The sequence below is a fragment of the Temnothorax nylanderi genome, unplaced genomic scaffold (assembly GCF_030848795.1).
Source record: "Temnothorax nylanderi isolate EJ_2023f unplaced genomic scaffold, tnyl_v1.0 TNYL_tig0098_pilon, whole genome shotgun sequence".
In the NCBI taxonomy this organism is placed as follows: Eukaryota; Metazoa; Arthropoda; class Insecta; order Hymenoptera; family Formicidae; genus Temnothorax; species Temnothorax nylanderi.
In genome coordinates this window covers 235,128-249,346 of record NW_027249160.1, presented here as the reverse complement: position 1 = coordinate 249,346, position 14,219 = coordinate 235,128, and the positions used below count along the sequence as shown (strand labels likewise).

General features: G+C 31.6%; 1 protein-coding gene and 1 pseudogene across 1 annotated transcript; one reads left to right on the top strand and one right to left on the bottom strand.

Annotated features, from left to right (window-relative positions):
- The first annotated feature begins 2,907 nt into the window (after positions 1-2,907).
- On the top strand, positions 2,908-5,847 carry Uba5 (Ubiquitin-like activating enzyme 5). The gene is made up of 6 exons (XM_071711343.1): positions 2,908-3,456; positions 3,580-3,715; positions 3,795-3,991; positions 4,135-4,321; positions 5,037-5,373; positions 5,468-5,847. The coding sequence occupies exons 1-6, from the start codon at positions 3,317-3,319 to the stop codon at positions 5,656-5,658; spliced, it is 1,188 nt and encodes a 395-aa protein (XP_071567444.1). The 5' UTR covers positions 2,908-3,316; the 3' UTR covers positions 5,659-5,847.
- LOC139775405 (actin-related protein 6-like) lies at positions 5,834-10,903 on the bottom strand (annotated as a pseudogene).
- Positions 10,904-14,219: the final 3,316 nt, after the last annotated feature.

Genomic DNA, 14,219 nt, shown 5'->3' with positions numbered 1-14,219 from the left:
CTCACAAACGGTGCGTTTCCGGACATGAGTTCCTTATTAAAAGTTGGTCTACTTTGAACCCTTTACCTACTCCAGAAAGTTTGTAATAGGTATTCATATACACCCTGTATGTATGTGTATATACAATATATATAAAACATGCTATAGTTTAAAACATAAAATATATATGTATATTTGTAAACTCGATCTCTGTGCGCTGATCAATCTTACGCCAATAATTTACACCATAAAAAGATTTACTTTCCGTGGTTATATACAATTGCCAGTATCTTTGTTATGCATTGAACACGTGAATTATTCTATATAAATATGTAAGGTCGATTCACATAATGTACATTCGAGAGGATTTGTACATCAAGATAAGACATACTTGTAAAGAATGTATAGGAATACAATACGCTCCATTCTCTTATATACTGTATCTTTTTATATAATTTTCCAAGGATTTGTCAGTTCCTATGTGAATATGAATGATGCATTAAGAAAAAAATTAATCGATCATCATTTGTATTTTCGTGTATTAACGCAATGCATATTGGTATTAAGCGGAATGATGGAAAATTAGTGAGCGTGTGAACGCTTTACTTTATTAGTTAAATAGTAATATTTACTTCTCAATCTGAGTATGTGCCGTTTTTGCCCAATTGCGTAATCTAATCTAACCACACACAGCGCGCACGCGACACATACACTACATACATACCACATAAACGCATATAAATTCTTATACACATATAGAAGATGTAATAATATACAGAGGAATGTAATATATATACATATATATATACACACGTAAAAGTATACGTAAAATATCTAAAAGGAACGAGATTGTTTATCTATGAATAGTTATATATAAATATTTTTTATTTATTCAATTTTCTGTCACATATTATTAAATAGTATTACTTGTGTATGCGTGACAGAGAATGTTTAATTGAAAATTCCTTTTACGTGGCAAGAACGGCGCACATACGTACTTGTTTATTCAAGTTTTATACTACTTGTTCATACGTTAGAGAATTTATAATAATCTAGTTTTTAGTATAATGGAAAAGGAATATGGAATAATGATTATCAAAATAAGCAAATTAACTTGGGAACGAACATAATAATTAATTGTCGCTAATAGAAATAATACATTGCGCTAAGTTTGGGCTATGATATATCTTTTTTTGCATCATAATATGCGACTTGTTTCGAAAGAGACACGATGCATAACTGCGTTTAAGATACTTTACCTTCCCAACCCTGCCTAAAGGCTATTGTTTTGAACAAATCACTTCCTATCTCTCATCTCTTTCTGAATCTCTCCGCTTTTCATCCCTCTCTTCCTCTTATACTCTCCTCCTCTTCTCTTTTCCTAATTTATTCCATTTTCTCTTTCCTTTCTTCTTCGTTTTATCTACGCTTCCCTCTTCTCTCCTTATTTTTTTTGTTCCTATCTTTCCTTTTTCTCTCTTCTGTTTGTCTCCTCATTCTTTTCTCCTTTCTTATTTCCTACCTCCCGCGATAGAAAAGATTTATAAGATTATATGATGAACGGTGGTATATATATATATATATATAATATATATGTATATATAATATATATGTATATATAATATATATGTATATATCGGTGTTTGTTAGAGTGATTTTGCTTCTAAATGTCGAAATAATTGAACAAACATTTAAATTTGAAGCTTAATTTCTCAATGTTTCTGCAAATATGGCTGTGTTCCTAAATTCATTGCTAGCGCAGAAAATCTATAGTATACGTAACGTGTACTCTATAGTTTTCCAGCGCTGGAAATGAATTTAAGAACACAGCCTTTAATTCATTCAGAAATTTCAGGCAAGAACGCTGCGTTATGAGGATTCGAATCATCTTATTGTTAGCGCAATAATTGTGCAATTCCTCTCAATTGAATGATGCAATTATTCATTGTAGAATATTTGCGCAATTATCTTAGGCTGTTCTCCGTCCACTTTCTTTCCCTTTTCTCTCACTTTTTATTCTCCTTATTTTCCTTCTTTCCTTTTTTCTCTTCTCTCCATTTTTTTCTTTCGCGCTTTTATTTTTCATCCTTCTTACACCTTTTACTTTTCTTTCTCCTGCATTACTCCCTTTCTTACCTAATTATAGATAGAATATTAATAAAACTAAGCAAATAAGCGTTCTATTACTTTTTATTTCATTTGTTTGCAAATAAATATCTTTAGTACATTCGCTGCGTAACCGTAATGTTGACAACATCGATCAAAATATGGTCACACACTTTTTCTGCACAAATTAATATATATAATGGCTACGGTCAACGTGACGCTACAAATGCTTTGGAGCGTTCTTCTTCTCCTTCTTTCTTCATTGAAAGAAAAGAGAAGAGGAATGCTTCGAAGCATTTGTAGCGTCACGTTGACCGTAGCCAATATCATCTCGAGTGTGCTTATGACACAGGCATGATTAAGGTACGACAATAAAATTTGCCAAAGTGCGCGGAATTGCATTAATTTAAATTAAATGATACTGCAAGGCATGAAAGTAAGCGTGTTTAATATTTTTGCGATAGCTACGAGAGTCAAAGTTGTAGCTTATAAATTAGTAATATCCAAACTGTTTTTCCTGTGAAATATTAAATACTTGTCTATATGCATGGTGTAACGATAATGTTATGTAATACTGCCTGCTATATGAATAGGGAAAAATTGCAAAACTAAAATAACGTTGCGATATAAAATTAAAGATTAAAACAAATACAACTTCGTTTCATAACGAACGTAAATGCCTTCATTTTTTAAATAATTTGCTCGTGCAATAGCATGTTTTATTATTATTATTATTATTTATTTAAAGGATATGATCAATTATAAAGGATTAATGGCTCCTGCATACAGAACGGGTAGGAACAAACGCTTGCTGCGCGATAAGGCCGGTTCTACATTGGTCGTATCGTAGCGTCGCAAGTCGTAACTCGTAAGAAATTGACCAATCACAGTCGATTATTCTCCTCAAATTCGATTAATACCGACTTTAGGCTGATATTTCATGTCGTATGACGAATTTTTTAAGCATGTTAACTGGCTGCAGGATAGAGAAGTTCTCGAGTTTCTAGAAATCCTCTATCTCGTAGCCAATCGGTATGCTTGACAAAGCTTGTCGTACGAGCGTACGACACATGAAATATCAGCCTTAAAATTGTGTATTTGTATATGTATATTGTATATATGTATCTGGTGTCGGTGAGCTGTCAGCTGTCACCAACTGTCATAAGTAGCGATCTCTCTTTTGCAGAATTTATTTCAGTTAAATTTGAATTAGTTTTTTCTAAATTGAAATATGAACGAAATAGAAAATTTGCGACAGAGAATCAAAGAACTTGAAAGCGAGTTGCGAGAAAAGAAAGATAGAGATGCGACGATAACGAGGGGAAGAATCGAACATATGTCAGATGAAGTGGTGGATTCGAATCCGTATAGGTAAATTTCAAAAATAATTCTCGATATTTTTCATCACTCACATTACTTTAGTATATGTAAAAGATACAAAGATTTCCAAGTTTTGTAAATTTGTAATTTTGCCTACTTTCTAATATCTTCCAGCCGATTGATGGCACTGAAGCGTATGGGTATCGTTGAAAATTATGAGAAAATACGAGAATTAACGATAGCTATAGTTGGAATTGGTGGTGTTGGTAGCGTAACAGCAGAAATGTTGACAAGATGCGGTATTGGAAAGGTAGGAATATGACAATACCATATACTATATATCGCATGCTAATGAATCACCGTTCAACATGTTTTATTACATGTTTCAGTTGATACTGTTTGATTACGATAGCGTAGAACTTGCAAATATGAACAGGTTATTTTTTCAACCGTATCAAGCAGGTCAGAGCAAAGTGGAAGCAGCAGCAAATACTTTGCGTTATATAAATCCTGACGTGGAAATTGAAATACGCAATTATAACATCACAGCTGTCGATTATTTTCAAGATTTTATTAATACAATAAGGTATCAATTTATAAATATCTCTTTAATATGAATTGAAATGGAATAATATTCTGTTTTACATCTATAGATTTTTATGTTGAACACTGTTTAAAATTGACATACGTTTTAAGTTTTAGTTCATTTAAATTCATATATTTTTGCAGTAATTCCAGTTTGAAAAATGGCCCCGTTGACTTGGTATTGAGTTGTGTCGACAATTTTGAAGCTCGCATGGCAATTAACACTGCGTGTAACGAACTTAACGAGAAATGGTTTGAAAGTGGTGTATCTGAAAATGCAGTGTCTGGTCACATTCAGTTTATTGTGCCTGGTGAAACGGCCTGCTTTGCAGTAAGATTTATTTTAAGTAACATAATGATTTTTCCATGGAACTAACTAAACGTATATTAAGAAAAATATTTCAAAAAAGGTTTTACATGTTACAAATAAGTTTTACAGTTTTAAGATGCAAACAACAAATGTTTTATACAATGCTTTGTGACATTAGCATCATCAGTATTTTTTTAGAAATCGTATCATATGACTTTTATACATAATTTCCTGTTTTCTTAGTTTTGCATAAAAATATTAAGATAAAGTTATCCAAAAATCAATAGTTAATAAGATATTTTATTTTGACATATTTTGACATAAACTACAAAATATATTCATATTTTGATTACCTTACTTTAATACTTTTGTGTACAAAATAATGAGACGAATCAATTGTAAAGAAAATGCAGTTGCTTTTAAAAAGAAAAGTATATAATTGCAAATTGTATATTTAAAAAATAATATGCTTATCTCAAGTAATTGCTAGGTAGTTTTCTTTACGATTGACTTATCTTATTATTCTGCGCATAAAAGATTGAGATAAAAACATTAAAAAATGAATATTTTATGAGAATAAAACTTTTTAGAAAATATTTAGCTCAGTAGAAAATTCTGTGTATTATTTAAAACAATCATCTTATTAAAAATTGATCATTTTCTTTTTTTAAAATTCTGTGATTATTTTATAGAATTTATTCGCTAATCATTTTATTGCTGTATTTTGAATTTTCAGTGTGCTCCACCTTTGATTGTAGCATCTAGCATTGATGAAAAAACGTTGAAACGCGAAGGAGTATGCGCTGCATCATTACCTACCACAATGGGTATTGTAGCAGGCTTTTTGGTGCAGAATGCTTTAAAGTTCTTACTAAAATTTGGAAAAGTGTCTCATTACTTAGGTTACAATGCTATGGAAGACTTTTTCCCTACTATGACTTTGAAGCCAAATCCAAATTGTGATGATGCACATTGTAAGCAAAGGCAAAAAGAATATTTGGCAATACCAAAAATCCAACAGAAACAAACTATTGTTATCGAAGAAAAACCCGTACACGAAGATAATGAATGGGGTATATATAAGCGAATAGTTACAATCTCTACTTGAAATACCTTAATTTATATCCTCACATATTACTCTTAACTAAATATTATTTTTCTTGCTAGGAATATCCTTGGTCGATGAACGTAGTGGTCACTCAGATGAAAAAACATGTGTGTCATCAACTCCAGGTGTGCGACATGCATATACGGTATCAACGCCCACATATGGAAACAATTCGGAAGAAGAACAAACTGTTCCTGAATCTACAGGATTAAGTTTAGAAGAATTAATGGCAGAAATGAAATCAATTTGAAGATAATTCAATGTATATATAATGCCGCATTTCATATTTAAAAAAAATTTCATCTATTCTTTTACACAATAGCATATGTATTATAAGTTGTACTTTATCACAGAAGTAATTTTTGAATAACAGTGCAATATTTTACGTAACTGTAGCAGTTTAATATGGTTAATAAAAAGATGAATTATGGAAAACGCACATAGCGTAATATCATTTAATTCCCATAATTTGATATTGGAGCTAAAATTAATTTATTTTTTTGAAACATTTATATTTTTAGATATTGATTAATAGTATACAATAGCAAAACTTTTTTTTTTTAAGATATTGCATAACAAAAAACAAGTGTTATACGTCAAATTTTTCAAAACATACAGATGGTCCCTCTTCTTCATACTCTTCTCTCGTCACCAAAAGATTAGGAAATATTGTGTCTTGTGAAAGTTGTTTTCCGCCACACCACGCGTAAGTCATTGGACTAAAAGTAAAAGGAATCTCATTAGGTTTTTTTTACAAACATGATGTAGCAAATGGAACATTAATGTAATACTTTTGTGGTAAGTAGACGTTCACAGGATATTCGGCTGGAGCTAAACTTCTAACTTCTTTGTAGACTCTGTCTTTAAATCCTGGAAACTTTGCGTTACCACCAGTAAGAATAATATTGGATAGAAAATGAGGCCACGTTTCTTCGCTGCAAGCCTTTATAGAATCCATAATAGCTTCTGGGATACCCATTTGTCGAATGCCAACATCCAATGGATGAAATAATATTTCTGGTATCGTGTAAATCTCTCATTGGTCAAACGTAAAATTTGTTGCTCGTTGGATGGCTCTGGATCCTTGAGGTATCCACGTCGTAGAGTTGTATAATCTGGCAAAACATAATCCTTAACGATGGTATTATTCTCCAATTTACATTTGGCTTGTTCCATATCTTTAAAGAAATCTTGGGATACGAAACAACAATCCTCTTTCACTTGATTAATTACATATGTTTCATCCATAACGTGCAGCTGACGATAAGATATTATCTCTTTCAGATGATTTGTTAAAAGTTTGCTACCCACATCTATTCTTCGTATTCCTTCTTTTATCTTGGCATCATTAACATAAGGGATAATGTACGTAAAACTGTAACCACTGTCCACTACTATACAGCATTTTGTAGTAGGATACTCTGCTCTATAATTATAACATGAAAGACTTGCTGCGTTTATTCTTAGGAGACTGTGACATTCGTATTCCTCGAAAAAGATCTCTGTCATAGCTTCTTTTGAGAATATATAGTCCCATACAGTTTTCTCAATATCCCAATTCACTAGATAAACCTTTTTCGAAGGGTAAAAGTGCCATTTCACGTTGACGCTCGACGCTCATTTTCAGCGAGCAAAAACCTTCAAATATAATATATTTTATTTATATACATATATAAATTTACTTATATAATATAAATAAGTAAAAAATATTATTTCTAGGGTCACGTGGTTTCGCTTTGACGCTAGCGTCAAGAAATAAAGCTGAATTTATTCAACATCCAGCGTTGACGCTGAATCGTCGTTGATCGTCTCAGTACAATCAAAAATAGGGCCGATATCACAGTCTCCGATTAACGTGATCCTCCGATTAAACTCACTCTGCATCTCTTTCTAACTGTCCCCCTAGAAAGAGACGAAAAGACAGTTAGAAAGAGATGCAGAGTGAGTTTAATCGGAGGATCACGTTAATCGGAGACTGTGATATCGGCCCATAGGCTTCGAAATACGTAAAATATTAATTATTTTCAAGTAATATCTTCAAGTAATAATATTTTACGAATATATATATAAATAAAAAATATTATTTCTAAAGATTTTTGCTCACTGAAGATGAGCGTCGAGCCGATCGAGCGTCAACGTGAAAAGGCACCTTAAGGGGATCCTGGAGTGACAGCGACAAGGCATAATCGGTCTAAGCAATATCTTTGAATTGGCTGAACAGAATGGAAAATCCTTTTACACGATTAAAGTACGCACAAAAATGTAGAGGGCTGTACATGATTTTTTCTGATAAACTAAAAAAAAATTTTATTTTTATAAATATTGTCTTCACCTGACGACAATATTTGCTTTATACAAAAATTCTGCAGTTTTTCTATAGAAAATAGTGATGCAGCCCTCTACAAAAAACTGTCAGGAATAATATCGTGCAATTAGAAGTAAGATTTGAAGCCTAAAAAAAAAGATATTACTTAGACCAGTGGAAGATGCAAGGTTAGGTGCTATCCTTGTCTATATCCTTGTCTATACAAGGACAGATATAGTCGGTGAGCACTTCTTTATCGACGCTGATCGAGTTCGCCTGCGGCTCCAGCATCCCCTTAAGGGGATCCTGGAGTGACAGCGACAAGGCATAATCGGTCTAAGCAATATCTTTGAATTGGCTGAACAGAATGGAAAATCCTTTTACACGATTAAAGTACGCACAAAAATGTAGAGGGCTGTACATGATTTTTTCTGATAAACTAAAAAAAAAATTTATTTTTATAAATATTGTCTTCACCTGACGACAATATTTGCTTTATACAAAAATTCTGCAGTATTTCTATAGAAAATAGTGATGCAGCCCTCTACAAAAAACTGTCAGGAATAATATCGTGCAATTAGAAGTAAGATTTGAAGCCTAAAAAGAAAGATATTACTTAGACCAGTGGAAGATGCAAGGTTAGGTGCTATCCTTGTCTATATCCTTGTCTATACAAGGACAGATATAGTCGGTGAGCACTTCTTTATCGACGCTGATCGAGTTCGCCTGCGGCTCCAGCATCCCCTTAAGGGTCGGCAGGAGACACGGTGGAGACCTCTGTCGGGTTGGCTTAGCTGCGACTCGCTGCGAGTCCGTATTTTATTTATTATAAATTTTTAAGAGCAAAAATGCAAAATCGGGCTCTTTACCTCCCTGCATTATTATATAAAGAATATATCAAAAAAAAATTCACGAATCTATGTAACTTATTTTATGAGAAATCTGGATATTACGAATCCGTAATTCGTAATATCCATATTTCTCATAAAATAAGTTACATAGATTCGTGATTTTTTTTTTATATACTCTTTATATAATAATGCAGGGAGGTAAAGAGCCCGATTTTGCATTTTTGCTCTTAAAAATTTATAATAAATAAAATAGGAGTTAAAGTGCAGTTTAACGTGCACTTAGTGCATAAAGTGCACCTGAGTGTACTTGAGTTTGCCTGGGTCTCCTGCCGACCCTTAAGCAGAGAGAAACCTGAGAGCGGCCATCCCGCTTCGGGGGACGCCTGTCCTAATCTGCCCTCTGAGAAAGTGGACGTCAACTACGTCGTTACGCTCGGTAACGATACATGGGTTCGTATCCGTGCTATGGTTCGTGTCCGAACTACTCAGATGGAGGGGATATACTGGTCGCGCAAGACCCTCCTCTGTCCGTGTACGCTCGGCACTCGGCAAGCTTCGAGCGGGGAGAGAAGGACAGACATACGATCTGCTGTCTCCTTCTCTCTTGAGCTGTGACGTCTGACGTTGCCGGCGTTGCCGCTAGCACGCGCCGGCTATACCACGATGCCACGCATTTCGGGTATCGCTCCTCGCGTCTCGCCGAATGCCGAGTCTCGAGTTGGCAAATCGACGATGCGCTATACGTTACATTTGCGTTTATATTTACAAATTTTAATTTTTATATTTTTAAATAAATATATATATATATATGTATATATATTTGAAATTTATAAATATATAAAGATTGCAAATATAATTAATTAAATAAATATTTATAAACATAAAAACTAAAATTCGCAAATGTGTATAGAAATCACCGTTCTATACATATGCTTTTCTATCTAAAAAAGTCTTACATTAAAAACCTTTACTTTAGCATAATAATATTTACATTTGATATTTAAATGCATACCAATAATTATATTATTAACTATGAGAAAAAAATTGTAGTTTATAATGTTCCTTTTACTCTTATTAAATTTATTTTACCTATGCATGTTCAAGCGGCCAAATTACGGCTAAATTACGAGCAACAACAAAAGGATATTGGATAAAAATAAAAACACTTTATTAAATAAACAATACACATGGGTAACATTTCGACTGTACTTATTATAATTAGTCTTCTTCGGAACGGATTACTATGAATATAAAAAGAAGAAGATAAATATCAAAACATGATAATGTTTAAGTTAACATACTAAAACATTAAACATTAGTCTAGACTAAAACATTAAACAATTTCCTAATAATATAAACAAAATAAACAATAATCTAATTGAATCACAAATATAAAAACGCCGGAGTAATCGAATGAAACCATGACAAGATAAATTTATATTTATATATTGAGAGGTGGTAAAATCTCTTCCGTCAGGAAGAGAATGTAAAAAATTAACGGGGGTATTCTGATTTAAAATATCTTTAAAATAAATATTTTTCAGGAATTTTTTATAGGGAAACAAAGAAAGTGAATAACGTTAAACTTTGCATGTTCTCTTCACCTTATTTTGAAATTTTATTTTTATTTAAGTAACAAAAATGCTCTTCTTTTCTGTTATTCCTGGTCACTATAAATGACAGACGGTGTAAATAATTCTAGCTGTTCTAGGTATCTGAAACACAAAAAGCTAAAATTTTCTTATTCTGCAGAAGTGTGGCTATCGTCTGAACTAGAATAAAATATTTCCATTCTGAGCGGTTTTTTTTATTAAAAATATTATAACTTTTTTCAAAATTTTATTAGTATTTTATTAAAAGAAAAAACTAATAAACAATGTTTATTCTATAGTTCAGACGATAGCCATCACTTATTTTGAATAAGAAAGTTTTTGGTTTTTACGTTTCTGATACCTAGAACAGCTAGAATCATTTACTTCGTCTCTCATTTACGTCTTTTAGTGATCAAGATATAACATAGATAAGAAGAATATTTTTCTTACTTAAAAAATAAAAATATATTCTTAAAATAAGATTTAAAAAACATGCAAAGTTTAACGTTATTTGCTTTCTTCGTTCACCTATTAAAAATTCCTGAAAAATACCTATTTTTAAAGACCTTCTCCGGCTCCAGTCGTGCTCAACTTGTATTCATACTTAAAAAGAAAAATTTATTTTACTAAAGTTAATTGTTTATATACAAAATATTACATATAACAACTAAAAAATAAGAAGTTAACTTCACGCGTAAGAACTCATGCGGCGTTGCCAAGTAACTGACGCCTCTCCTCTTCTGTCATTCCTGAACCGAGCGAAAAATTCATCAAATCGCGTACTTTACACAAGTATTTCTCGAAAACGCGTACCACAAGGGTATTGACACTTATCGCATATTATTTCTATTTTTATGGATCATATACTAGTTTTTCAAAAACATTTAGGGAAAACTTTTTTCACAATTCATTATAATGTCTGTTTCACAATAGCTCGGAATAGGAATTCCATGTTAAAAGTTGAAACTTTGAAGCTCAATATCTCGATTTTTAATACCGCAAGAGGTACTGAAATTTATACCACGCATAAAGCACACCTAAATTAATGTATATATTCACAGTTTTAAAAAAATCTAGAGAAAATCGATTTTCCGGAGAACGTCCTTAAGATCTTTCAAACCAGAATACGCCCTTGTAATTTATTATTTGTCATTAACATATTGTTATTAATTACATACATATAAGTGTGAGAAAGCATATGGTACAAAATAATTTTAATATTCAAATTATTGTAATAATAAAGAAATAAATTATTTACATTTTCTACTGTGTGTGCGTGTGTGTGTGATATTATTGACAAGTTTTTTTGCACATTTATATTTCTTTTGCAGATTTTTTACACGCTTAACTTTCACAAGTGTGATGTCAAATACGGACAAGATTTTTATTTATTTGTTATAAGCGTGACTTCAAATGCAAGATTTTGATAATCAAACGTTTAACATTTTCAATCTGCAAACGAGTGACCAGCAATTTCATCCACAGCATGTATAGTCTTAAAATACTACGATCTTCTCTAGAAGCACTAGCGTATAATTTATTCGCCGACATTACGAATTTCTTCTGCAACAATCACATAAAATATTGAACAGTTTTCTTGAACGGTTAATTGTAACAACGTCTGCATGCCCTTGCATCATTAACCCTCCGAGGCCACACCTCTTTTTTTTAATACGCCCCGGCCACGCGCGTGTGAATATGAAAATCCAATTTGTGTTTCTAAACATCGTGAATATTATTAATTAAACAGACATATTTTACATTTAATTATATATATTTGTGTATTTTTATGTTGTAAATTTTTTATCACACACAAACGTCTTACCGTTGAATTTATCATATTTAGAAAAACAAATTGCATTTTCATACTCATACGCGCATTAAATGCATTAAAGAAATTTAAAATATATTTTAAAAGTTAAGATAAGTTTCTGTCTCTATATAGAAACTCTTTCTTCCAAGTCTGTCAAAATTTTTTGAAAGAAGAACATTTGAGACAGCATTTTCTTTAAAGAAGAATAAACATTTTTTAATATTAGGAATATTATTTTAGAATGAGAATGTGAGCAATACTTTAACGAATTAATAATGCAAGGACATACAGACGTTGTTACAACCATTCGAGAAAACTGTTTAACATTTTATATGTTGCTGCAGAAGACATTCGTAATGTCGGCGGACAAATTATACGCTATAGTGCTGCTATTAGAAAAGATCATAGTATTTTAAGGCTACATGCTGTAGATGATATTGTTTGTCCCTCGTTTGAAAATGTTTGATTATTAAAAATGTTTGATTATTAAAATCTTGCATTCGAAATAACGCTTATAACAGATAAACAAAAATCTTGTCTGTATTTGACATCACACTTGTGAAAATTAAGCGTGTAAAAAATCTGCAAAATAAATGTAAACGTGCAAAGGAACTATTGTCAACAACATCACATATACACACACAGAAGAAAATGTAAATAATTGATTTTTTAATTATTATTACAATAATTTGAATATTGAAATTATTTTATACCATATGCTTTCTAATACTTATATATATATAATTAATATGTATATAATTAATAATAACAATATATTAATAACAAACAATAAATTAAGGGCGTATTCTGGTTTGAAAGGTCTTAAAAATAGGTATTTTTCATACATAGGAATTTTTTATAGCGGAACAAAGAAAGTGAATAACGTTAAACTTTGCATGTTCTTTAACCTTATTTTAAAAATTTATTTTTATTTTTTAAGTATATAAGAAAAATGCTCTTTTTTTCTATGTTATATCCTGATCACTAGAAGGTGTAAATGACAGACGGAGTAAATGATTCTGGGTGTTCTATAGGTATCAGAAACCCAAAAACAAAAAATTTTCTTATTCAGAATAAGTGTGGTTATTGTCTGAACTAGAATAAACATTATACGTTTATTAGTTTTTTTCTTTTAATAAAATACTAACAAAATTTAAAAAAAAGTTATAATATTTTTAATAATATAAGAGAAATAAGACCGTTTTATGACTGTTATACAATCAATCAATATTAAATAAGCTGTTTACGGTCCGAGCTTGGATCTTAAGGAGGTTCGGTTGCTTCATCGGGGGGAGTAGTGGGACGCGGGGGTTCTGGCAACAGCGCACTAGCGTTTGAAGTAGTGGGAGAGAAAGGAATTGCTATGATTGGTCGCTGCGTGATAGTGCGTGAAGCTGCTCACGACCGTGGCAGTCTAGCAGACGAAAAATCAAGCAATTTATGCTTTAATAATTAATTTTTCTACGAAATGTGCGGTAACCTTCCCCTTTCTTTCACTCATTTATTTGTAAATTATTAAGTTACATGTGCATATTTTTTTTCCTTATCATTTGCATTTTTTCTTGCACTTATTTCATTCTGAAGGTGTGCAATATGTCATTTCTCATAAGAACCTATGTACAAGAACCTAAAAAGTACAATTTTTGGAGTAGATTTTTTTCAAAACGGGACGGTGAAAAATTCCCCAAAAATTCACATAATTTTATTTTGCATTCCAGAACAACATATTAAAATTTCATAAAACTGGCTGCATTTTTTTGTAGCGACGGAACCTCCTTAATAGCCTAATAATATTTTTTGTGTACTACACGTATATTTTTTCCAACCTTAATAAACTGCGCGCCGACTAACTTGTCAGACTTACAACACAGCTCCTATTGGAGTAGTAAATTCTTTACTATTATTTAAATCGATTTAATTAGAGGGGAGTGAGGGGATTTTACTACTCCAAGGAGCTGTGTTGTAAGTCTGACAAGTTAGTCGGCGCGTATATAGTTTATTAAGGTTGGAAAAAATATGTAAATATAGTATATAAAAAATATTATTAGGCTACTATATATAAAATCCAAGCTCAGACCGTAAATTGTTTATTTAATATTGATTAATAATATTTTTGATAAAAAGGCCGCCTAGAATGGAAATATTGGTTTAGTTTTAGTTCAGACGATAGCCACATATACTTCTTCTGAATAAGAAAATTTTAACTTTTTGCGTTTCAGATACCTAGAACAGCTAGAATTATTTACACCG

Excerpts from the sequence above, each read along its gene's own strand:
- Uba5 (XM_071711343.1), top strand. The coding sequence starts at position 3,317 with ATGAACGAAATAGAAAATTTGCGACAGAGAATCAAAGAACTTGAAAGC. Across the intron at positions 3,457-3,579 it reads GTGGATTCGAATCCGTATAG|CCGATTGATGGCACTGAAGC; the intron begins GTAAATTTCAAA and ends AATATCTTCCAG. Across the intron at positions 4,322-5,036 it reads GTGAAACGGCCTGCTTTGCA|TGTGCTCCACCTTTGATTGT; the intron begins GTAAGATTTATT and ends TTGAATTTTCAG.